General features: G+C 42.7%; 1 protein-coding gene across 1 annotated transcript; it reads left to right on the top strand.

Annotated features, from left to right (window-relative positions):
* The first annotated feature begins 338 nt into the window (after positions 1–338).
* Positions 339–25,624, top strand: LOC127008191 (acetylcholine receptor subunit alpha-like). Its single transcript, XM_050879879.1, has 10 exons — positions 339–417; positions 1,246–1,314; positions 4,410–4,552; positions 9,798–9,842; positions 11,111–11,220; positions 11,783–12,002; positions 13,441–13,627; positions 14,564–14,716; positions 22,519–22,685; positions 24,390–25,624. Exons 2-10 carry the CDS (start codon positions 1,260–1,262, stop codon positions 24,594–24,596), a joined length of 1,287 nt encoding a protein of 428 aa, XP_050735836.1. The 5' UTR covers positions 339–417; positions 1,246–1,259; the 3' UTR covers positions 24,597–25,624.
* Positions 25,625–26,310: the final 686 nt, after the last annotated feature.

Below are 26,310 nucleotides of genomic sequence, written 5' to 3'. Positions count from 1 at the left end.
GTGTCAAGGTATAAAACATTGCTGCAAATAAAAATACCAATACGTCAGATGTGTGTGTGTATGTGTGTGTAAGTGTGTGTGTGTGTGTGTGTGTGTGTGTGTGTGTGTGTCTAGGTATAAAACATTGCTGCAAATAAAAATACCAATACGTCAGATGTGTGTGTGTATGTGTGTGTAAGTGTGTGTGTGTGTGTGTGTGTGTGTCAAGGTATAAAACATTGCTGCAAATAAAAATACCAATACGTCAGATGTGTGTGTATATGTGTGTGTAAGTGTGTGTGTGTGCATTTAACTAGCTACCGCGGCAACAACATCATCATCAGCAACAACAACAACAAGAGCAGCTGCAGGAGGGAATATAACGAGCCGCAGGACCAGAGGGAGACACATCCCGAGCCTGGCGTCACCGCGTTCACAGTGAGTCCCCGCAGCGCGATACTTGGAACCTCGTCTCTCTTTATCAGGATTTTTATTTTCAGTTTGTTTTTTTCTTTTGAACCTTCTCTCTTTTTTTTAACCTACTCTTTTTTTTTTAACCTCTTCTCTTACTTCTCTTATATTTTTTATTTTATTGTTTGTACTTTCCATCTCCTGCATCACTCCAGTTTTCCTTCTTTGAAACCTGTAATTTTTCAGCCTTCGTATTTTGCTACTTATATTTCTTTTATTATTATTGTTATTACTATTACTCATTTCTATTGTAGCAGTAGTAGTAGTAGTAGTAGTAGTAATATCAGTAGTAGCGTTAGCAGTAGTATTATGAAAGGATTAAGATGCATGGCCCATTCTAATTCATCTTAAAACAACAGAAAAAAAGTGAACCAGAGTGCATGACCGTATCGTGCACATGTATAGAGTGACTTCCGTGTTGTAGTGTCGTAATGGATGTTTGTTTTAGAGTAGTTAAGAAGTGTTGCTGATAATGGTTGCAGTGGAGGCAGTGGTGATGGTGGTGGTGGTGGTGCTGGTGGTGGTTCAGAGCTTGTGATGGTATTTTTAAAGTGACGATGGTGATGAAAGGTAATATATTTTTTTTGTATTTTTGATAATAGCGGATAATATGATGGTGATAATGGTGTTTTTTATGTTGGTATAAAAAAGAATATAGTGCTAAGAGTCTTGTGATAGTGTTGTTAAAGTGACGGTGATGATGAGAGGTCCCGGATGTGATGGTGATAGCTATGGTGTTAGTAGTGGTGGTGGTGGTGGTGGTGGTGCTAACTGGTGATGTTTGTGGTGTTGCAGGTAGTGGCAGCAAGATGGTCTCCTCATGGGTGGTGGTGGTGGTGATGGTGATGGCGATGGTGACAGCAGGTAAGAGAGAGAGAGAGAGAGAGAGAGAGAGAGAGAGAGAGAGAGAGAGAGAGAGAGAGAGAGAGAGAGAGAGAGAGAGAGAGAGTTATAATATATCTTTCTAATCCCTGTTATCGGAGTTCCTTTCCTCTTCCTTCTTTTTTTTTGTTTCTTTGACTTATTATCATTTTTTCTCCTTATTATTAAACTTCTTTGTGTTAGCTTTCCTTCACTTATCATATTTCCTTCTTTGCACTCTTCATAAATACTTCTATGTGTGTGTGTGTGTGTGTGTAGGTGTGTGTGTGTGTGTGTCTAACTATTATCTTCTCTCGCACTTTAAAATCTGTAACACAAACGAAGAGAAAATAAAACACAAAAACTCTTTACTTCCCTTTATTTTTTTCCTCCTCCCCTCCCTTCTATTTCCCTCTCCTCCATATTTCCCCTCCTTTTTATTTCTCATTTCTCCCTCAATATCCACTATAACTGTTCCTCCTCTCTCTCCCTCTCCCTCTCCCTCCCTTCCTCTCCTTCCCCCCCTCCGAGCTGGTCACTCCCTCACTCAGGATGGAAGCTGTTAACCCTCAACGAGAACTTAATTTCATCTTGTTTGATGTTGTTGGGGAGTTTGAGAAAGGATATAGGTTGATCTCCCTCTCCCTCTCCCCGCTGCTCCTTCTTTTATACCTCCTTTGCATCCTTCTCCTTCATCTCCATTTTTAGCTCCTCCTTCTCCTTCTACTCGTCTTAGCGGTCATCGTTTTTCTCTTCTTCCTCCTCTTTCTTGTCCTTTATTTTAAACTTCTACTCTTCTTTGTTGTTATTGTATTCTTCCTCCTCGTCTTCCTCCTCCTTCTCCTTCTACTCATCTTCGTGGTCATCGTTTTCCTCTTCTTCTTCCTCCTCTTCTTCCTCCTTCATTTTAAACTTCTACTCTTCTTTGTTGTTATTGTATTCTTCCTCTTCGTCTTCCTCCTCCTCCTCCTCCTCCTTCTCCTTCTTCTACTCGTCTTCGCTGTCATCGTTTTCCTCTTCTTCTTCCTCCTCCTCCTTCATTTTAAACTTCTACTTTTCTTCGACGTTATTGTTTTCTTCCTCTTCGTCTTCCTCCTCCTCCTCCTCCTCCTCCTCCTCCTCCTCCTCCTCTTCTTCCTCCTCCTCCTCCTGTAGTTATTATGCCAAACTTCGGTAACATGTTTTGATTCGTATTTTTGTTCTCATCTCCTTTTTTTCCTTTTCGTGTTTTTTTTTTATAGTATGGAGAAATAGGTCACTAATTTCCCATTCCTATTGTTTTATTATCATGTATTTTCTCTCTCTCTCTCTCTCTCTCTCTCTCTCTCTCTCTCTCTCTCTCTCTCTCTCTCTCTCTCTCTCTCGCAGGAGGATGAAGAAGGTCATGCCATCTCATCATGATTGTGTGTGTGTGTGTGTGTGTGTGTGTGTGTGTATAAAGTGCATATGTTCACGCTATATTCAATTATCAACATCACACAGTCTCTCTCTCTCTCTCTCTCTCTCTCTCTCTCTCTCTCTCTCTCTCTCTCTCTCTCTCTCCCCCCCCCCCCCCCCCATGCACCCCCCTCCTCCTCCCTTCCTGCTTACCTCCCCCCTTTCCCCTCCTTCCCCCAGTATCCAAAGCTCGCCCTCTTGATATCCTTTTCTCCCTTCATTTCCTCCTCCTCCTCCTTCCTCTTTTCCCTCCAAAATCGCACCCTACTCCTATTTTTATGGCTTTTTTCCTCTCATTCTTCTTTTCTTTCCTCTTCCACTTCTTACGTGTCTTTTTTATCTTATGCTTCTTCTTTTTCTTCTTCTTTTTCTTGTTTTTCCATTTTTTCTGTTTCTTGTTCTTGTTCTTCTACTTCCGTCTTCTTCCTTTCCTTGTACATCATTTCCTTATTTATTTATCTGTTTCTGTCTCCTCCTTCCTTTATTAACCCTTTATTGATTCCTATTTGTTTTCCTTTCTTTCCTCATTTTCTGCTTTATTTTCTAACTCCTCTTTGTCCTCCTCCTTTATTATTTTTCTCCTCTATTCTTATGACCATTTTTATCGATATATACTTCACAAGGCTTCCTCACCTAATTGAACCTCTTTCTGTATCTTCTAGGTCTCTCATATCATCTTTCTTCATTCTTCAGTTTCCTCTGTAATAGTCTACGTATATCGCATCCTCTTTTCATATCTTTTCCTTTTCTTCTTTTCTTTATTCTTTCGTTTTTTGTTTCTTTTTTGCTTTAATTTACGTATCTCTTATTCTCGCCTCAGATCTTTTCCTTCTATTCCTTTTTTCTGTCCTTCATCCTTTCGTTTTCTATGCGCTTATCTATGCATCTTTCATTCTCGTATTAAATCTTCTTTCTTTTTTCCTTCATTCTTCCGCTATTTTGCATTAGTCTACGGAACTCATACTCTCGTTTCAAGTATTTTCCCTCTTTTTTCCTCTTTCCTTTATTCATTTTTTGTTATAGCTCCTCTAAGTCTACGCATCTCTCTTCCTTATTTCATATCTTCTTTCTTTTTCTAATTTCCTTCATGGTTACGAATTCTTTGGTCCAGTCTACGTCTTCATCTGTCTACCAAATCTTTCCACTAAACTCATCGTCCGCTAAATCCTTCAATCTAAATATATCTTCTATAAATATCTATCCACTTCATCTATGCTAAAGCTACACTAAATCTAAACTTGATCTATCCACATAATCTACACTATATTTATCCCCTTCATCTATCTACCAAATCTTTCCACTAAACCCATCGTCCATTAAATTCTTCGGTCTAAGTCTATCTCCTATCAATATCTATCCACTTCATCTATACTAAAGCTACACTAAATCTAAACTTAATCTATCCACATAATCTACACTAAATCTATCCCCTTCATCTGTCTACCAAATCCATCCACAAAACTCATCCTCCCCTCAGTCCATCTATCACTAAATACATCCACTATCAAAATATATTCACTATCAAAATATATACACTTAATCGTTACTTAATCTATACTAAATCTATCCCCTTTATCTACTTACCAAATCCTTCCAGTAAACCCATCATACATTCAGTCCTTCTCCCACTAAAGTCGTTCCTTCCTTCCCACGGTCTTCAGGGCGCCCGGAGGATCAGGCGGACTCGTTGAAGCAGGAACACCTCATCCGTGACACGCTGCTGCAGGGCTACCACAAGGAGGCGCTGCCGCAGAAGCCTTCGGTCATCACCATCACGCAGTTCTCCATCAGGGACTTGGAGATGGTGAGCCTGGGAAGGGGAGGGAGAGCAGGGAGGAAGAAGGTCAGGAGAGAGGGGAAAGATAAGTGAAGGGAGAGAGAAAGGATAATAATAAAGGTAAGAGAGAAGGGAAAGGTAAGGAAAGGTAGAGAGGGGAGTGACAGGAGTGGGTGAAGGAAGGGGAGTAAAAGGGAAAGGGAGGGAGGGAAAGAGAGGGGAAGAAAGGGAAGGAAGGAAGAGAGAGAAAGGTAGAGGAGAGAGAGAGAGAGAGAGAGAGAGAGAGAGAGAGAGAGAGAGAGAGAGAGAGAGAGAGAGAGAGAGAGAGAGAAAGGTGAGTGTGTAGGAGAGGGGAACGGTAAGTGAAAGGAGGGATAAAGGATAACATTAAGGGGAGGAGAGAATGGAAAGAGAAAGGAAGGGGAAGTGACTGGAGTGAGGGAAGGGGAGGGAGAGAAAGTGAGGGGAAGGAAGGGAGGGAAGAAGTGGCAGGGTAAGGGTAGGGAAGAGGGTAAAAGGAAAGGGGAGGGAAAGAGATAAACAGAGAGAGAGAGAGAGAGAGAGAGAGAGAGAGAGAGAGAGAGAGAGAGAGAGAGAGAGAGAGAGAGAGAGAGAGAGAGAGAGAGAGAGAGAGAGAGAGAGAGAGAGAGAGAGAGAGAGAGAGAGAAAGGGAGATGAGAGAGGAAAGAGGAAGGAGAGAGGAAAGAGGAAGGAGAGAGGAAAGAGGAAGAAGGAGAGAGGAAAGAGGAAAGAGAAGAGAAAATAAATGAGAAAAGAGAAAAGAGAGAGAGAGAGAGAGAGAGAGAGAGAGAGAGAGAGAGAGAGAGAGAGAGAGAGAGAGAGAGAGAGAGAGAGAGAGAGAGAGAGAGAGAGAGAGAGAGAGAGAGAGAGAAAGCGGAAGATGTGTTTCCGGTGGTAAGTGTGTTCTCTTTACGGAAGTCAGGCTCTCGTATGTGCGTATGTTTGTATGTATGTATGTATATGTATCTATGTATGTATGAATGTATGTACCTGCAAAACCTCACCTGGTGTTCTGATTCATTCTTCACCACCTCTTCTTCTTTCTTCATCTTCTTCATTGCATATTTCCTCTCCATTTTTTAAGTAGCGGGCTTTTTTTATTGTTTCCTTTTTTTTTATGCCCTTGAACTGACTCTTTCGCTGTAAAAACAAAAAATCTACTATCTCCTCTTTCGCCACTCCTTTCTTCTCTCTCCCAATTTCTCCTTTCCTTCTGCGTCTCCACTTTCTTTTCCTTTTCCATGAGTTTATTATTTTTAGGGCGGTATTTTCAGACGCTTACGCCCCTTACATCAACTATTTTCAAAGGCCATAAAGGAAATAACTCGAGTTCTAATGAGTGTTTTCTAAGGTTCATGGTGCAGAAGAAGGGTCACACTACCACCAGGGTCATAAAACTACCCCTGGAAATGCTTAAAACCCTTACGAAAGCCTTGTCAAATATGTGTTTCCTAGGTTCATGGTGCAGAATAAGGGTCACACTACCACCAGGGTCATAAAACTACCCCTGGAAATGCTTAAAACCCTTACGAAAGCCTTGTCAAATATGTGTTTCCTAGGTTCATGGTGCAGAATAAGGGTCAAACTGTCACTAGGATCATAAAACTACCCCTGGAAATGCTTAAAACTTCTGCGAAAGCCTTAAATATGTGCTTTGGCGCCGAAATGTTTAAAAATATGGTCTTTACTCCGTCCTTCCCTCCCTCCTTCCCTCTCTTTACCAGTCACTCTTTTCTCTCTCCTCCCAAAAAACGACTCATCAGCTTTTATGTGGCATTGAACCCTCCCTGCTTATAATAGTTGGCGTTGAGTCCCTTTATAAACCGCTCTTAAAGGCTTAGACGCAGAAAGAAAGATTGAGATAGAGGATTGAAGCGCTTATATGCAGAAAAAAAGTAGAAATAAAGGGTTGAAGCGCTTGTATGCAGAAGAACGTAGAAAGGATTGAATAGCATATATTACAAAAAAAGATAGAGATTGTAAACAGCTGCGCCATTACACGAACAATAGACGGTAAGAGAATGATCGTGGAGTTTATAGAAAGAAAATATAAAGAATTGATTTTTAGTATAGTTTACCAGTAAGGAGAGAGAGAGAGAGAGAGAGAGAGAGAGAGAGAGAGAGAGAGAGAGAGAGAGAGAGAGAGAGAGAAAGGCGACAAAGACAAACAGAAAAAGATGGAGAGAAAGAGAGCGACAAAGAGACAGACAGAGACGGATAGAGAGGAAGAGAGGGAGAGGATATAGGCGGTAATCGTGAATGAGGAAGTAGGGGCGAATAAAGAAGGGAAGAGGATGAAGAGGGGTGAAGCGTGACCTTGTTGAAGCGTAGAGGCGTAGAAGGGAAAGGAAGGAGAACCAGGAAGAGGGAGTGAGAGATAAAAGGAGGGAAAGGGAAGAATATTGGACAACTAAGTAAGGTAAAGAACAAAGGAAGGAGAGACGTGAAAAGAGAATGGATGATAAAGGGGAGAAAAAGAGAAATGTTTGATAATCATAGTGAGAAGGATAAATAACAAAGGAAGAGAGAATGGATGATAAAAGGAGGGAAAGAGAAGAATATCGGATAAACGGAATATTCTCATCATAGTAAAGAAGAGCAAAAAAAAAACAAGGAAGAAGATGCGTGAAAAGAGAATGGATGATAAAAGGGAGAAATAGAAGAATATTAGATAAGAGGGTGTTCTGATGATGGCGAGGAAGGGCGAAGAACAAGAGAGAATGAACGAAATTGACTTCTCTTTCGGCCACTTCTCTCTAATCTTTTTTTGGAGCAGTGAGTAGCGAGCTTTTTTTTCATTATTTTTTTTAAGCTGTAATAAAAAAAAATAAAAAAACCGGGAGAGAGAGCAGAATGATAGACAACAAAGGAGATAGAGACATGTGAAAGTGAGTGATATTCTATGAAAGTCAATGATAGTGAAACAAAAAGAAAAACCGTGAAAGTGACCGATAGATAGTGAAGGATTTGATGTGTGGTGAGGAGTTCAAGAGGGAATGGAAAAGGAAAGTAAACAATCAATTAACCACAAAGCTGTCTGATGAGGGCCCATTATAGTGAGGGAAATCAGAGCCAGCCGTGAAAGGGAAAGGCAGATTATAAAGGCTTTGATAGTGTTTGATAGTGTGTGGTGAAGAGGGAATGGAAGATCAAAGTACTTCATTGTGTTTTTTTTTCTTTATTTACGTTTTCTTGTTTGTTTTGTTTTGAGTGTTTCGATCTCTTGTTTTTCTTCATCGTTTTAATTCGTTGTTTTCATTCTATATATTTTGTTTTTGTTTTTCTTTATTTAATTCTACGTTTTTTTTATCCTATTATCACCAAGGGGAGACTAGAGAAAGGATTGAAAAATGGAGGAAGGGGGAATTAGAGGAAGCTCGTAAGATTAAAATACAAATAAAGATGGAAGGCTAGTGTGTTGTGAAGAGGGAATGGAAGATCAAAGAAACCAATCCTATTATCACCAAAGGGAGACTAAGAGAGAGGATTGAAAAATGGAGGAAGGGGGAGTTTGAGGAAGCTGGTAAGATTAAAATACAAATAAAAATGGAAGGCTTGTGTGTTGTGAAGAGGGAATGGAAGATCAAAGAAACCAATCCTATTATCACCAAAGTTAGACTAAAAGAAAGGATTGAAAAAGGGAGGAAGGGGGAGTTTGAGGAAGCTGGTAAGATTAAAATACAAATAAAAATGGAAGGCTTGTGTGTTGTGAAGAGGGAATGGAAAATCAAACTAACCAATCTTATTATCACCAAGGGGAGACTTAGCGAGAGGATTGAAAAATGGAGAAAGGGGGAATTAGAGGAAGCTCGAAAGATTAAAATACAAATAAAAATGGAAGGCTTGTGTGTTGTGAAGAGGGAATGGAAGATCAAAGAAACCAAACCAATCATATTACCACAAAAGAGAGATTTAGTAAGAGAAAGGATTGGAGAGTGGAGGAAGGGGGAAGCATTGGAGGCTCGTAGGATTAGAACAGAAAGGAAGATGGAAAGTAAGTAAAAATTATAGACCAAGGAAAACGAAATAAGAAAGAGGCGATGAAAGATGAGGCAAGAAAAAGCGTGAAAGAAGAGGACAGGAAAATCACAAAGAAAAAAAAAGAGTAAAAAACAGGAAAGAAAAAGAAGAAAAGGAAAAGAAAAAAAATCACAAAAACAAGACAAACAAACAAGGAAAAGTAGAAAAAAAAGAAAGAAGGAAAACATTAAAATTAGATAAAAGATGAAAGCGGAAAACAAAACAAAGATGAGTAGGAAAAAAAGAAACTGATCAAAACAAAACGAAAAGCAAATAAGAAAACGTGGAATCAAAAGAAGAAAAACAAAACAAACAAAATATATGGGATGAAAAAGAACGAATTAAAACGATGAAGAAAAAAAAAAGATCGAAACTAAGACAAAAAACAAACAAGAAAACAAATAAAGAAAAAAAACCAATGAAGTAATTTAGTGAATCCCCTACGAAGAGGAAGAAACAAACAAATAAACAAACAAACAAAAATAAAAGGCAGATCATAATAACAATCAACAGGAAACGGGAGACAGTGATTGAGGTGATTAATAATGTATCAGTCGTGCTAATTGACGTGTGTGTGTGTGTGTGTGTGTGTGTGAAGGGCATAGAGGAGGATGAAGGGGGCTTTTGTTGGGGTGGGAAGGAGAGGGTGGTGGTGATCGTGGTGGTGGTGATGGCGTGGGAGAATGGTGATGATAGTGGTGGTGATGAATGATGGTGCAGTGTGATGGTGATTTCAGTGGTGATGGTAGTAAAGATGGTATTAAAAGTAGTAGTAGTAGTAGTAGTAGTAGTAGTAGTAGTAGTAGTAGTAGTAGTAGTAGTATATGTTGTTGTTGTTGTTGTTGTCATTGTCTTATTACTGTAAGTTCATGATGTATGGTAATAAATATATGAGAAGGTAGTGATGTGTGTGTGTGTGTGTGTGTGTGTGTGTGTGTGTGTTCCACTGAGGCCGGATATAAGGGGCGGCGGTACAAGAGGTCGTTTGTGCTTGCGTGCGTGCGTGCGTACTGTGTGTGTGTGTGTGTGTGTGTGTGTGTGTGTGTGTGTGTGTGTATGTGTGTATGTGTGTGAGAGAGAGAGTGTGAGTGCGTACTGTTTGTGTGTGTGTGTGTGTGTGTGTGTATGTGTGTGAGAGAGAGAGAGAGAGAGAGAGAGAGAGAGAGAGAGAGAGAATTTTACACTATACCTCCCTTATCTATCACTTCTTAACCCTTTTTCTTTCCACCAGCACGAGGGGGCTCACCGCCTCAGCCTCCACGCCTGGCTTGGATTTGTAAGTACTTTTATTTTATTCTTTGTTAACTTAATCCTCGTCTCCTTTATGTTTTACTCCTATATTTTAATCTCCCTTACTCTCTATCTCATCTCTCGTCTTCCTCTCTATCTTCTCATCTTCTTATCTCTTATCTTCTCGTCTCTTATTTTCTTATCTCTCTATCTTCCTCTCTATCTTCTCAAACCTCATCTTCTCATCTCTCATCTCATCTCTCTTCTTATCTCTCATCTTTTCATCTCTCATTTTTCTCTCTATCTTCTCATCTCTCATTTTCCTCTCTATCTTCTCAAACCTCATCTTCTCATCTTCTCATCTCTCATTTTCTCATCTCTCATCACCTTCTCTGTCTTCCTCCCTCTCTTCTCATCTCTCATCTTATTCTTCTTTGTTTTACTCTCATTTTTTTTTGTCTCCCTTTCCCTCTCTTTATATTCTTTTCCCTCGACTTTGTTTCTTTTATTATTATTTTTATTTCTCTTTTCCTTTAGTGTATTTTCATGTGTTTCTTTATTTTTTCCTGTTTTTCCCTCCTTTACCGTTTTTTCCCTCTTTCTCTCCTTCTCCATTCGCTTCTCCTCTGTAATATTTTTTTTTATCTGGCCTTAACCTCATCTTTTTCTCCATATTCTTCTTCCTCCTCCTCCTTCCTCCCTTTCGTTTCCATATTCCTTTTCCTATTTCCTTTCCTTCCTTGCCCTTATTTACGCCTTCCTCTATTTTCTTCCTTATATTTTCTCACTTTCCTCTCACTTCCTTTGTTATTTCTTATTTCTTTGCCTTCCTTAGCCGTATCTCGTCTTCTTCTTCGTCTACGTATTGAGCCCATTAAAACCATTAGCTGAAGCCTCTCCGTGTGGTATTAAGTCATCTTTATTTCGTAAACAGCTAACACGATCAAAAGCCGGACGCAGAGTTTATATGTTTATTTTTTCACTAATCAGTCAATTGGTTCACTGGTTGACTGACTGACTGATTGGTAGAGTAATAAACCGAATGAATGGCTAACTGGCTTCGGCAATTATGTATGTCCAGTGATTGCACCCCTATTGTATTTCCTCGTCCCCCAATTGTACTTTCACCACTAACTCTCATCCTCTTGCTCTACCCTTTACTGAAAAAAGAGTGCATGTTTGTGGGGAAGCTATGCACACTCAAGGGTACACTGTGGGAGAGGGAGGGAGAGAAGGGAAGGGGACAGGAGATATACACAGGGTTGAGGACGCACTGCCTCTCTTTACCTGACTGAAGCTTTCTCGTTGCGACAGATGTGGATGGACAAGCGACTCTCCTGGAAACCTGAGGACTACGGCGGCCTGAGAAAGCTGTCCTTCTCCTCCCGTCAGGTGTGGCTGCCCGATCTGTCCGTCTACAATGCGTGAGTGTCTCCTGTTTCCTCTGATGTTGGTGCTGGTGCTGTTGTTGTTGTTGTTACTCTTATTCTGTTGCGTCTCATTTATTTGATTTGTCTCTTTTTCCTTGTTGTTTTTCTTTTTCTTGTTCTTTTCTTATTCTGTCTCCTCCTACGCAAGCTAAATAACTATATACACAAAAAAAAAATGTAGAAAGGGAACCTCTCAGTCAGTCAACCAACCTCTTCTTTCTTCCTTAATTTTATCTTTCTTTATTTCACTCACCTCTCCTACGTAACCCAAACAACCACATACAGCTAGAGAGAAAGAGAACCAGAAGCCACCCGCAGCAGGAAAGAGTGGGAAGGAGTAATGGCTAGTTTACATGTTATAATGGATAACCGAGAGGTACTAGACTTAGTGATAAAAGATTAATACAAAAAACAAGTATTTCTGTTGCAGGTATCGCCTTCAGGTAGGGACAGCCTTTTATCAGCATTGAGATCTCTTCACCATTAAATTTGCATGAGAGCCGGATAATTTTTCACCGCCATAGATTTTAAAGGCGCTATCCCCCCTTAATGGCAGAGGAGACGCCGAGGCCACACTGATCTCGTCGAAGTTCCGCGTCACTGTGAAGCCCAGCGGCGAGGTGCTCTACGTGCCGTCCCTCGACCTTCACTACTCCTGCGTGGCGGACCTCACCTACTGGCCCCACGACACCCACAACTGCACCCTCAAGATCGGCTCCTGGGTGCATGACGGGAACTCCATCGACATACGCGTGAAGGAAGGAACCAACGTCCAGGTTTGTATTATTATTTTTCTACAGTAAGAGAAGCAGCTCAAGGGCATAAAAAACAACAGCTACAACAACAAAAAGCCCGCCATACGCTGCTCCGACAAAAGAGAAAAGAACGAGAGGTCAGAAGAGAGGTCAGTTTCGGGTGGATACTCTCCTCTCGAAAAACTTACTATGAGAGAAGGAAAAAAAAATGTAAGTTACGCCCGATTTTTTTTTAGCGATAATGTGGTTGATTTATCTTTTTAACCCGTTTTTCAAGGCGTGTTTTTTTTTTTTTTACCGTGAAGGAAGTAGCTCAAGGGCAAAAAATGAATAAGAACAAAGAAAAAAAAAGCCCGCTAATCACTGCTCCTATAAAGAGAAGTATTGATGAATTGGTTTTCATAACTTTTTATATCACTTTCTATAACTCAGTTTGCAATAAGTCGGCTTAACTCTGAAAATCAAACACTTCTAAATAATTCCGCGCAAAAAACTACATTAATAGAGCCAAATTAGCCACATAAATTTTAATAAATACCAATAAGACGTTTAAAAAATCCGTTGTTAGTCTCGAAATTAAGCTCCTCCCACGTCGGCGTCCACCAATCACATGCAGAGGAGTCGGAGAGGGGGAGTGATCTGCATGTGAAGGGGGAGGAGCCTATTCTTGCAGTTAACGTGAATAGAATGAAAATGTGTGTGTGTGTATGTGTATGTACGATGGAAATGGGATAGTTAGGGTACGCAAATTAAGAAAAGATAAATGATGAATGGCAATATAGGGAAGGTTATTCGTGCCAGTGAAGGAAAGGGATAAAGACGGAGAGATAAAGTGACGGGAGGAAATATGGAAATGAAGAAGAGAGGGAGATAGAGAGAGGGTGGATTACGAGGAGAGGAGGGCAGACACAAGTATATTAGGTGACAGGAATTTAAATGAGGCGACTCTATGAAAGGAGGAAAGTGTGAAGTGGAATGAAGGAAGAAGATTTTATTAAGTGAAACTGGAGGAGGACAAAGAAGAGGAGGAGGAGGAGGAGGAGGAGGAGGAGGATGTTGTCGAGAAAGAGGTTAGGAGATCAGCGGTTCGAGAGAGAGAGAGAGAGAGAGAGAGAGAGAGAGAGAGAGAGAGAGAGAGAGAGAGAGATAAATTTCCAAGATCGTGTGTGTGTGTGTGTTTGTGTGTGTGTGTGTGTGTGTGTGTGTGTGTCAGGGTTTATGTAGTGTGGCCTTATATAATAACAAAATAAACACACACACACACACACACACGATAGCCACGCTCTGAGGATAAAATACCTTTGTTAAATATATACACGCACTCGCTCTCAGTCCCTCCCTTTCTCCCTCACTCCCAACGCACTCACGCACTCCCTCCTCCACTCACTCCCTCACTCACTCCCCCCCCCCCACACACACACTCACACTCACACACTCAGTCCCCTCCCAATAACTTCAGATGGAGGTAACCAAGAGCTCGCAGGGACACATGGACACGATGGAGTGGGAGATCATTGACTCGAAGATAATCGCCGAGTCCAAATACTACGACTGCTGCTCCGAGCCTTATGTGAGCATGCGCGCGATCCTGGTGGCGAGGCGGGAAGCACCGGCCTACACCTGGCTCATCAAGACACCTGCCGTTTGTGAGTGTTACCTGAAGGAGTAGTAGTAGTAGTAGTAGTAGTTTTTTTTTTTTTTACAACAAAGGAGACAGCTCAAGGGCACAAAAAAAGGAAACAATAACAGTAGTAGTAGTAGTAGTGGTTGTGGTTAATGCTGTAGTTGTTGTTCTTTGGTGGTATAATAGTGTGTGTGTGTGTGTGTGTGTGTGTGTGTGTGTGTGTGTGTGTGTGTGTGTGTGTGTGTGTGTGTGTGTGTGTTGTGGCATTTTCTCCTGCTGCTGTTTTATTTTTTTCCTCTCATTTTCTCTCTCTCTCTCTCTCTCTCTCTCTCTCTCTCTCTCTTGTCTCACGTGTCAGCATAATGGACTTTTTTTCCCTCACTCAACGCTCTACTGTTCCTCCTCCTCCTCCTCCTCCTCCTCTTCCTCCTCCTCCTCCTCCGCCATCTCCATCTAATCATCGCTGAGTGACAGTTACATATTTTTTCTCATTTTTTTCTTGTTTTCCTTTTCCATCTACTTCTATCTACTCCTTCATCACCTTTTCTTCTTTCTACATCTGTCATCTTTCTACTCCTCCATCATCTTTTCCTTCTTCTGTGTCTTTTACTTCTTTCCTCCTCTCTTCTTTATCATCCACTCTTCATCCTTCCCTTCTTCCTTCCATTTTCTGTTCCTCACCTCACCTTTCCTTCCTATTTCTTTACCATCTTTCATATTTTCCTTTTTCCATCTTTCTTACTCCCTCACGCTTCTCTCCCTTCTTTTTCTCTTCCCACTCTTTCCTCCTTCCTTCCACCTCCTCCTCAGCTCACCTATCCTTCCTATTTCTTTACCATCTTTCATATTTTCCCTCTTTCATCTCTTTTACTCCCTCACTCCTCTTCTTTTTCTCTTCCCCATGCTCTTCCTCCTTCCTTCCACCTCCTCAGCTCACCTTTCTCTCCTCCCCCCGCAGGTCTGATCCTCCTCACCATGGTCCTCTTCATCCTGCCTCCCCGCGCCGGCGAAAAGATTACCTTCGGGGGCCTCTGCATCATCCTCAACCTCATGTTCCTCGTCTTCGCTCACGGCACCGTCCGCAACGCCCCGAGCCACACGCCGCTCCTGGGTCAGTCCTTGGGTCTCTTCAGCTGTTCGTCTCAGTTTCGTTTCGTTCAGTTAGTCATTTCCTCTTTCATTTATTTATTGTGTGCATGTGTATAGTATCGCCAGTTTAATTCAGTCCTCTAAGTTGTTGTTTTTCTTTTCTTTCTCAAACACACACCCACGCACACGCACACGCACACGCACCCCTCTTCCCCCCCCCCCCAACACACACACGTTTAACCAGGTCATGCTCTTGTAAAAAATGCTGCTAATCCTCTTTGCAAACAGGTTAACAGGGAACAAAGAGAGGATGAAGAGGGATGCTGTGTAGAGGGAGAGTGGGAATAGGGAGAGAAAAAGAGAGAGAGGGAGAGAGATAACGTAGAGGGAGAGTGGGAATAGGGAGAGAAAAAGAGAGAGAAGGAGAGAGATAACATAGAGGGAGAGTTGGAATAGGGAGAGAAAAAGAGAGAGGGAGAGAGATAACATAGAGGGAGAGTGGGAATAGGGAGAGAAAAAGAGAGAGAGGGAGAGAGATAACGTAACGGAAGGACGGAAGGAAGGAATGAGAAAGTTGACGGAAGGGAGGAGCGAAGAAAGGAAGGAAGGAAGGAAGGAGGGAAATAGGAAAAATAAACTGAGGGATGAAAAAAAAATGAGGAAGGGATAATCAGACGAAAGGAAAGAAGAGGAAGAAAGAAAGAAAAAGAATGGAATATAGAGGATAGAGGAAGGATAGGAAGAGAGAAAAGAAAGTAATAGGCGGATGGGAGGAATGGGAAAGATGACGGAAGGAAGGAAGGAAGGAAGGAAGGGAAAAGGAAAAGTAAGCTGAAGGGTGAAATAAACGAGGGAGGAATAATTAAATGAACGTAAAGAGGAGGAAAGGTTAAAAAAAGAAGGGAAAAATAGGAAGGAAGAAGGTAAATAAGATGAATGATAGAAAGAAGAAGAATGAACTGAATAGGAAACGGAAGGAAGACAGGAAGGAAGAAGTAAAAATGACGAAGGAAAAAAAAAGAAATGAAATGAAAGCGGAAGGAAGGAGGAGGATCAGGAAATAATTGGATGAAAAAAGGAACGAAGTAACAGAGAGAAAACATGGGGATAAAAGGAATATTGATGAAGGGAGGAAGGAGAGGGCAAGAAGGAGAGAAGGAAGGAGGTAAAGGGGAAGGGATGTTAATTACAAGACATGAAAGGAAGATATGATGAAAGAAAGGAAGAAAGAAAGATAAAGAATGAAAGAAAGAAAAAGAAACGAACAAACTAAAAACAAAGAACTGAAGGAAGTCAGGAAAAAAAGAAAAAGAAAAAAAAGAAAGAATAAAGAAAAGGAGGAAGGGAAAGAAAGAAGGACGAGAGGAAAGAAAAGAAGACAATAAAAGAAGAAAAAGGAACGAAGGAGAAAATGAAGAAAGAAATTATTAAAAGGAAGGAAAGTTAAACGGAAAAAAAGGATGAAGGAAGAAAGGTCGGAAGCTCAGAAGGTCGAAAGAAAAGAAAGAAAGAAGGAAGAAAGGAAGGAAGAAATCACTGAAAGGAAGGAAAGATAAAATGAAAAAAAAAGATTAAGGAAGAAAGTAAGGAAGGTCGGAAGAAGAAAAAAAAAAACAAGACTTATAAAGAAAAAAAGACGGGAAAGGAAACCAGAAGGAAAAAAAGAAAACAGGACAAACCAGACAATACTCACAGATAAAAGAATAAAAGAAAAAAAATCAAATACTCCAGCCAATCCCAGAGGTCGACGGAGGAGGGAAGGCGAGATAACAAGAAACAATTTATCCGCTTAAGTGGCCTCATTCTGCGTACTGCCGGTCCATAGTAGTCGAGAAATTGTGTTCGTTGTTGTGTTGCGAGGAAGAGAGAGGAAGGGAAGGAGGGAGAGGCAGAGAAAGGGAGGATGAGTTCAAGTCTGGCATTGTGTTAAAGGAAAGTTAAAAGGGAGAGAGAGAGAGAGGCAGAGAAAGGGAGGGTGAGTTCAAGTCTGGCATTGTGTTGAAGGAAAGTTAAAAGGGAGAGAGAGAGAGAGGCAGAGAAAGGGAGGGTGAGTTCAAGTCTGGCATTGTGTTGAAGGAAAGTTAAAAGGGAGAGAGAGAGAGAGAGGCAGAGAAAGGGAGGGTGAGTTCAAGTGTGGCATTGTGTTAAAGGAAAGTTAAAAGGGAGAGAGAGAGAGGCAGAGAAAGGGAGGGTGAGTTCAAGTCTGGCATTGTGTTGAAGGAAAGTTAAAAAGGAGAGAGAGAGAGAGGCAGAGAAAGGGAGATAGAGGCAGAGGAAGTAAAAGAGGAAGAGAAGGAGGACGGGAAGGAAGGGAGGGAGGAAGGGAGGAAGTCCTTTCAAGTCTAGCATTGTGTTGGAGGAAAGTTAAGAGGGAGAGAGAGAGAGACAGAGGAAGGGAGATAGAGGTAGAGGAAGTAAAAGAAGAAGGGAAGGAAGACAGGAAGGAGGAACGGCAGAGAAAGGGAGGGTGAAAGGGAGGGAGGAAGTTCGTTCAAGTCTAGCATTGTGTTGGAGGAAAGTTAATAGGGAGAGAGAAGGAGGCAGAGGAAGGGAGCTAGAGGCAAAGGAAGGAAGGGAGAAAGGAAGGAAGGAAGGAGGGGGAAGGAGGAGGGAAGGGGAAGAGGCCGGTCAAGGCTAGCATTGTTGGAAAGTTAAGAGGAAGAGAGAGAGGCAAAGGAAGGAAGGAAGGAAGGAAGGGAGAGATAAATAGTTCAAGGTTAGGTGTGTTACAGAGAAGTTGAGTTCGATGTAGTAAGAAAAGCGAAGGAAGGAAGAGAGGGATGAAGGGAGGGAGGGAGAGAGGGAGTAATTTAATCTTAGCGGAGTGTTGCAGGTAAGTTGGGTTCGATGTGTTGAGAAAGCGCGAGAGAGAGAGAGAGGCAAGGAGTTCAGTGTTGGCGTTGTGTTGTAGGAAAGTTATGCTCGATGTTGTGTTGGAAACTGCAGAGGATGGCAGAGAGAAAGAGAGAGAGAGGGAGAGAGAGAGAGAGAGAGAGGAAGAGAGAGAGGCAGTCCGTTCGAGGTTAGGGATTTGCTCTTGGATAATCCTCGCGTCATCCCACCTGGTCCTTATTAATCTCTCTCTCTCTCTCTCTCTCTCTCTCTCTCTCTCTCTTCTCTTTTTTTTCTTTAGTAATAACCTAAATGCAAGGAAGGGAATACAAGTTGTTGATTTTCAGTGCTTTTAAGGGTATTTGGGGGATAGGAACTGACTTTTATTATTATTATTATTATTATTATTATTATTATTATTATTATTATTATTATTATTATTTATTTTTTATCTTTTAATACTCAGGGCGGAGGAGTAATAACGTTCCCTACGAGTCATTTCAGGTTAATATTAAGTGATCGCGTCTGGTCTATATCAGTAATCTTTTTTTATTGATTTGTATGTTGTTCGTTTTTTATCATTATTTTGAAGTTCACTGTGTTTCCATTGGCGAGAGTAACAACAACAACAACAACAACAACAACAACAACAACAATATCATCCCCAGCAGCAGCAACAAAAAGGACCAAAGAACAAAAACAACAACAACAACAACGAAACAAAACAAAACAAATATTAGCAACAAAATCAAACACAACAAAAAATGATACTAACAAAAAACAGCAACAACGCTATGACCACCACCACCACCACCATCAACAACAACAACAACAACAACAACAACAACAACAACAACAACAACAACAACAACAACAACACGTGGCCCACCTTTACCTGGGCGTAGGGGAAAAAAAACTATTAATCTACCCAGAAGCTTTAGCAAACTAATAATAATAATAATAATAATAATAATAATAATAATAATAATAATAATAATAATAATAATAATAATAATAATAATAATAATAATAACCCCATGTTGGTGCGTTAGGCAGTGCGAATGTAGGAAGGGAGGGAGGGAGGATAAGAGAAAGGAAGTATGGAAGGAAGGAAGAAAAGGAAGGAGAAAAGAGAGGATAGTGGAAAGAAAGAGGAATGATGAAAGGGAAAAAGGAAGAAAGAATGAACGAAGGAAGGAAAAGAGGGAGGAGAAAGGAAAGGAAGATGGAAAGAAAGGGGAGATATGAAGGGAGGGAGGAAAGAAAGTAGGAGGAAAGGAAGGGAAGGAAAAGGAGGATGGAAAGAGGGGGGAGATGGAGGGAGGGAAGAAAAATTAGAAAGAAATGAAGAGAGGAAGGAAGGAAGGAAGGAATGAAAATAAAGACTAAATATTGGAAGAAAGGAGGAGGGAAGGAAGGAAGGAAGAATTGATGGATTAATGGAAAGAAGGAACGAAGTAAGAGAAAGAGAGAAGGAAAGAAGGAAGGAAGGAATGAAAAAGAGAGACGAAATGGCGGAAGGAAGGAAGGAAAGAAGAAAGGAAGGATTGATGGATTAATGGAAAGAAGGAACGAAGTAAGAGAAAGAGAGAAGGAAGGAAGGATTGATAGACGAAAGAAAAGAAGGAACGAAGTGAGAGAAAGATAGATAGAAGGAAGAAAGGAACAAGGAAAGGAAGAAGAAGAAAAGACAGGAGGTTGTTTTGAAGCTTACGGGAAGGAGAAGGAACACAAAGAGGAGGAAAAAGAAGAAAAAAAAAGTGAAGGAAAGACAATAAAATGAATACCAAAGTGACCTCATTTGCACGGTTCTCTGTAATGACTCGCAGGGGAAGACAAAGGATGCTAATGAGAGAGGGTTTGTGGTGTTCGATTCGACCTTCAACTGTTTATAGAGGTTTGGGAAGACGGGTGGGGCGGGGTGGGATGGAGTTGGACAGAGGGGAACAGAAGGGAAGGGGAGGAATAGCAATAATGATAATAAAGATAGTAACAATGATATAATGATGATAATGACAATCTTAATTCTTTCGCATATATGAATGGTAAAAAGAAGGAAAGGTAAATAAAGTAGAGAAGATGATAATAGGTCAGGCTTTGTGGTGTTGACGCAAGTAAAAGAGAAGGGAAGGGAAGGGAAGAGAAGGTTAAAGAAGGGAAGAGGAGGAAGGGAAGAGAAGGGAAAGGAAGGTATGGGAAGGACAGGACAAAACAGGACAGGGAAGGAAGGAAAGGGAAGACAAGGAAAGGAAAGGAAAGAGAAAGAAAAGGAGTGGAGAAAAAAGGAAAGGGAAAGGACAGGGAAAGGAAGGGTAAGGAAGGGTAGGTAAAGGAAGGTATGGGAAGGAAAGGGAAAGAAAGGCAAGGCAAGGGAAGGGAAAGGAAATAAAGGGAAAGAAACTGAAATGAAGAATATTGAAGGAAAGGAAAGGGAAGAAAAGGGGAGGGGAAGGGAAGGGAAGGTAAAAGAAGGGAGGGAAGGGAAGACAAGGGAAGGAAAGGAAAAAGAAAAGCAGGGAAGGATAGACTTGGGAATGAGGCGAGAGGGAAGGGAAGGGAAGGGTAAGTAAAAGAAGGGAAGTGAGGGGAAGGGAAGGGAAGGTTAAAGAAGGGAAGTGAGGGGAAGGGAAGGGAAGGGAAGGTAAAAGAAGGGAAGGGAAGTGAAGGCAAAAGAAGGGAAGTGAGGGGAAGGGAAGGAAAGGGAAGGTAAAAGAAGGGAAGGGAAGGGAAGGTTACAGAAGGGAGGGGAAGGGAAGGGAAGAGAAGCAAGTGAACCGTGCCCCGACATTGATGAAGAAGCCGGCGACGATGAGGCTTCGAAACCTACACCACAAAGCCCTCAGTGTTCCTAATCCCCACACCCCGACGCCAGGCACACACACACACACACACACACGCACACACACACACACACGCATATATACAGACACTTTCTTTTTCTTATTTTTTTGTTTGTTTTAAGTGACAGAGTTTTCCCACTATTTTACACACACACACACACACACACACACACACACACACACACACACACACACACACACACACACACACACACACACACACACACACACACACATTTTTGCTATTCTTTTTTTTCTGTTTTCTTGTTTTAAGTGACCCATATTACCGGAGACTGCAGATTTTTGTTGGTGTTTAACTGTTTTTATTATTTATTTTTGGTGTGTTTTATTTCTCTCTTTCTCGTGATTTTCTCTTTTCATACACATTTTTGTCCACATTCCTACTTCTTCTCTTTTCCTTCCTTCCCTTTCTTTGCTGTATCTGTCATTCCATAATTCCTCTCCCTCTTCCTGCATTCCCTCTTGCTTTTCTGTTACCATAGCATCATATTCTCTCTCTCTCTCTCTCTCTCTCTCTCTCTCTCTCTCTCTCTCTCTCTCTCTCTCTCCTCTCTCTCATCTCCTTCCCTTCCCTTGTCTTCCCTTCCCTCTCCTTCTCTTCCATTCCTTTCCCTTCTCTTCCCTTCCCTTCCCTTCCCTTCCCTTTATCTTCCCTTCCTTTCCCTTCCCTTATCATCCCTTCCCTTCCCTTCCCTTCCCTTCCCTTATCATCCCTTCCCTTCCCTTCCCTTCCCTTAGCTTCCCTTCCTTTCCCTTCCCTTATCATCCCTTCCCTTCCCTTCCCTTTATCTTCCCTTCCTCTCCCTTCCCTTATCATCCCTTCCCTTTCCTTATCTTCCCTTCCTCTCCCTTCCCTTATCATCCCTTCCCTTTCCTTATCTTCCCTTCCCTTTCCTTATCTTCCCTTCCCTTTCCTTCCCCTTCATCTTCTTTTTCTCACCTTTAATAACCTGTCATTTCTGCTTCCCTCCTCCTGCACCCCCTTCATCCCTCATCCACTCGCTATCTCCTGTCTCTCACCTTCGTCAGTAACCTAATATTCCTTCACCCTTACACCTTCTCAGCGCCTTTAGTCCCTCATCGCCTTCCTTTCTTCCTTTCCCTTCCTTTCCGTTATCTTCTCTTCCCTTATCTTTCCTTTCCTTATCTTCCCTTCCCTTCCCTTATCTTCCCTTCCCTTCCCTTCCCTTACCTTCCCTTCCAATCCCTTATCTTCCCTTCCCTTCCGTTATCTTCTCTTCCCTTATCTTTCCCTCCATTTCTTCTTTCATCTTTTCATTAACTTACCGTCCTCTTTTTTTTTCTTTTTAACTTTTTTTCACTTAACCTAACTTTAACTTCCTTCCTTTACTCCTTCTTTCTTTCCTTCTTTCACCTTTTTCTTCCCCCATTTCTTCTTTCATCTTTTTCATTACTTTAACTTAACCGTCCTCTTTTTTTTTCTTTTTACCTTTTTTCACTTGACCTGACTTTAACTTCCTTTCTTTTTTTCCTTATTTCTTTCCTTCTTTCACCTCTTTCACTAACTTAATCTAACCTTCCCTTCCATCCTACAGCCTTCCTTCCTTCATCTCTACTAACCTAACCTAATTATCTTATAGCCCTCCTTTCTTCGCCTCATTTTCTAACTTACCTAACCTAACCTAACCTAACCTTCCTTGTTACATCCTTCCTTCTTTCAACTTCTTCACTAACCTAACCTAACCTTCCCCTTACCTTATAGCCCTCCTTTCTTCCTTCTTTCAACTTCTTCACTAACCTAACCTAACCTTCCCCCTTACCTTAAGCCCTCCTTTCTTCCTGCTTTCACTTTCACTAACCTTACCTAACCTCCCCTCCCATCCTGCAGCCTTCCTTTCTTCCTTCTTTCACCTTCACTAACCTTACTTAACCTCCCCTCCCATCCTGCAGCCTTCCTTTCTTCCTTATTTCACCTTCACTAACCTTACTTAACCTCCCCTCCCACTCTTCCCTCTTTTCTCATTGACCTCACTTACATAACCATCTTTCCTCTCTTTCTTTCACATTTTACTACTAATCAAACCTTCCTCCTCCTACTACAGCCTTCCCTCCTTCACTTTCACTAACCTAACCTAACCTAACCTAACCTAACCCAGCCTTCCTCCTACAGTCCAGTTGGTGACGCTGCAGCTGGTCTTGGCGGTGAGCAGCGTCCTGATGTCCTCCGTGGTGATCAGGGCAGCCAGGGCGCCCTACACCTCCCCGCCCGGTCCCTCGCTGCACCGCTTCTCCCTCACCATCGCCCCCGCCATGGGCCTCTCCTCGTACTTGAAGCAGGTGAGGGAGACTGATTGAAGGTGTGCAGGTGGGAGGGAGGTGGGTTTTTTAGGGGGGGGGGTGATTTTAAGGGGTGGGGGACTTTGGTTTGATTTCTTTGTTTATATATCCTTTTTATTTGTTTGTTTTCTGTGTGTGTTTGTTTATCTTTTCTTGCATGTGAGTGAGTGAGTGAGTGAGTTATAATTTTTTTTTTTGTGTGTGTGTAAGTAAAGGAAAACGACAACCTTCATAATATACACGTGTAAACCATAGTAGGTGGGATGATTAATTTCTGTCGTAATCGCATTGTTGATATTTTTACCTTCACCGGCTGTCAGGTGTCTGGAGGTGCTCTCAAGGCTCAAAACAATTCTCTTTCTCCCAACGTTTGCCTTTCTGCTAAGTCCCACGTATTATGAATTCTCGGAGCGTTCTCTCGCTCTCTTAATACCTTACGTAACTCATCCTACTCTTACTAATTCCATATCCAATTAGTTTAACCCGCTTACCTATATGTTTTTTTCTTTGTCTTTCTGTCTTTATGTCTGTCTGTCTGTGTGTCATCTCTATCCAGCGATTCTTACATTTTTTTTCTCTGGTAGTGTCTGTCTGTCTGTCTGTCTGTCTGTCTGTGTCTGTCTGCCTGTGTCTGTCTGTCTGTCTGTCTGTGTCTGTCTGTCTGTGTCTGTCTGTCTGTGTCTGTCTGTCTGTCTGTGTCTGTCTGTCTGTGTCTGTCTGCCTGTGTCTGTCTGTCTGTGTCTGTCTGCCTGTGTCTGTCTGTCTTTGTCTGTCTGTCTCTCTGTGTCTGTCTGCCTGTGTCTGTCTGTCTGTCTGTGTCTGTCTGCCTGTGTCTGTCTGTCTGTGTCTGTCTGTCTCTCTGTGTCTGTCTGCCTGTGTCTGTCTGTCTGTCTGTCTGTCTGTCTGTCTGTGTCTGTCTGCCTGTGTCTGTCTGTCTCTCTGTGTCTGTCTGCCTGTGTCTGTCTGTCTGTCTGTCTGTCTGTCTGTCTGTCTGTGTCTGTCTGCCTGTGTCTGTCTGTCTGTGTCTGTCTGCCTGTGTCTGTCTGTCTTTGTCTGTCTGTCTCTCTGTGTCTGTCTGCCTGTGTCTGTCTGTCTTTGTCTGTCTGTCTCTCTGTGTCTGTCTGCCTGTGTCTGTCTGTCTTTGTCTGTCTGTCTCTCTGTGTCTGTCTGCCTGTGTCTGTCTGTCTGTCTGTCTGTCTGTCTGTCTGTCTGTGTCTGTCTGCCTGTGTCTGTCTGTCTGTGTCTGTCTGTCTTTGTCTGTCTGCCTGTGTCTGTCTGTCTGTGTCTGTCTGCCTGTGTCTGTCTGTCTGTCTGTCTGTCTGTCTGTCTCTCTGTGTCTGTCTGCCTGTGTCTGTCTGTTTGTGCTTCATCTCTATCCACCCATTCTTACATGTATTTTTCTCTCTGTTAGTGTTTATCAATCTGTCTGTGTCTGTCTCTCTGTCTATGTGTCTGTCTGTTTGTCTGTCTGACTGTCTGTCTGTTTCATTTCTATCCACCCATTCTTTTCCTTATCTTCTCTTATCTCACCTTCTTCAGTAACGCTTATATCACATTCAGCCACTATCACTCACTTCTTTGTCTCTTCTTTATCCATTTTTTCAGTCACCTCTCAACCCGCCTTAACCCTTCCCTAAGACAACCATTGTATCCTCGCATTCACCTTCAGTAGCACCACTTTGACGTTCCTCCTCCCTCATACAGGCGTCGGGACAAGGACGGCTGGGTACAGGAACGCCAAAGAGCGACGAGGTGGAGCTGGGCAGCGAGGCGGAGAGCTTGAGGTGCGGGGAGCAGGGCGTGGTGGCCGGCCAGTGGCTCCTCTTCGGCGCCGTCCTCGACCGCGTGGCTCTCGCCGTCTACTTCGGCATCACCATCATCGTGCTCATCAGGTTCTCGTGCGTGCTCTAGATGACGGTTAGAAAGGAACGCATTAAGGCCATGAAGATATACCTTTGGACACCTGACGCCACCTGAGGGTCACCTGGTCATTCGAGAGTCACGTGTGCGTTGATTAAGCCATTCTGAGTCACCTAGAAGTTACCTGTTGCTGTTATCTGGTTATTTGAGTCACTAAGATCACCTTGAGTTACCTGTGCGTTGAAAAGTCACTCCAAGCCACCTATAAGTTACCTCTTGATGTTACCTGGTCATTTGAGAGTCATTAAGAACACCTGGAGTCACATGTGTGTTGACTGAGCCACTCCAAGCCACTCCTGAGTCACCTGTTATCACCACCTGACTCACCTTGCTACCTGGCAGCCAATGAGGTTACCTGGAGTCACGTGTATTTTGAGGAAACCACTCCAGGCCACCGCAGAGTCACACCTGAGCTCCCTTGTTACCTGGCAGTCAGTGGAGTCAGCTGGAGTCACGTGTGTATTGATGAAGCCGCTCCAAGCCTCCTTTTGTTACCTGCAGACCACTGAGGTAAGCCATGAGCCTCCTGCCACAACCTGCTGCTGCTTCTTTTGATGTTGATGTTCTCTTTTAGTCTGTTGGTTCTTTGATCAGTCTCGACCTCCTTTCTGTGTCTGACTGGCTGAAACGAAGCTCCTCCTCCTTGGACTGCCACTTTTTGGTTGGCTGGCTCTGGTTTGGGTTAGAGGATTATATGTTTTTACGGTGAGAAGAGAAGCGGATAGACTTCTTCTTCTTCCGCAGCATCATTATCCCGTTTCTATACGGGGTCGCTGTTTTTGATGAGTCTCCTCCATCTGATCCTGTCCTCCGCCACTTCAAGGTCCAAGTTCTTCTCCCTGCCGTTCGCCACAATACAGTCCTTCCATCTCGTCCTGGGTCTTCCTCTCTTCCTTCAGTCCCTCCATCTCGTCCTGGGTCTTCCTCTCTTCCTTCAGTCCTTCCATCTCGTCCTGGGTCTTCCTCTCTTCCTTCAGTCCTTCCATCTCGTCCTGGGTCTTCCTCTCTTCCTTCAGTCCCTCCATCTCGTCCTGGGTCTTCCTCTCTTCCTTCAGTCCTTCCATCTCGTCCTGGGTCTTCCTCTCTTCCTTCAGTCCCTCCATCTCGTCCTGGGTCTTCTCTCTTCCTTCAGTCCCTCCATCTCGTCCTGGGTCTTCCTCTCTTCCTTCAGTCCTTCCATCTCGTCCTGGGTCTTCCTCTCTTCCTTCAGTCCTTCCATCTCGTCCTGGGTCTTCCTCTCTTCCTTCAGTCCCTCCATCTCGTCCTGGGTCTTCCTCTCTTCCTTCAGTCCTTCCATCTCGTCCTGGGTCTTCCTCTCTTCCTTCAGTCCCTCCATCTCGTCCTGGGTCTTCCTCTCTTCCTTCAGTCCCTCCATCTCGTCCTGGGTCTTCCTCTCTTCCTTCAGTCCTTCCATCTCGTCCTGGGTCTTCCTCTCTTCCTTCAGTCCTTCCATCTCGTCCTGGGTCTTCCTCTCTTCCTTCAGTCCTTCCATCTCGTCCTGGGTCTTCCTCTCTTCCTTCAGTCCTTCCATCTCGTCCTGGGTCTTCCTCTCTTCCTTCAGTCCTACCATCACGTCCAGGGTCTTCCTCTCTACCTTCAGTCCTCCATCTCGTCCTGGGTCTTCCTCTCTTCCTTCAGTCCTTCCATCTCGTCCTGGGTCTTCCTCTCTTCCTTCAGTCCTCCATCTCGTCCTGGGTCTTCTCTC

Source organism: Eriocheir sinensis, chromosome 37 (assembly GCF_024679095.1).
Source record: "Eriocheir sinensis breed Jianghai 21 chromosome 37, ASM2467909v1, whole genome shotgun sequence".
NCBI lineage: Eukaryota > Metazoa > Arthropoda > Malacostraca > Decapoda > Varunidae > Eriocheir > Eriocheir sinensis.
This window is presented reverse-complemented; position numbering and strand designations above follow the sequence as displayed.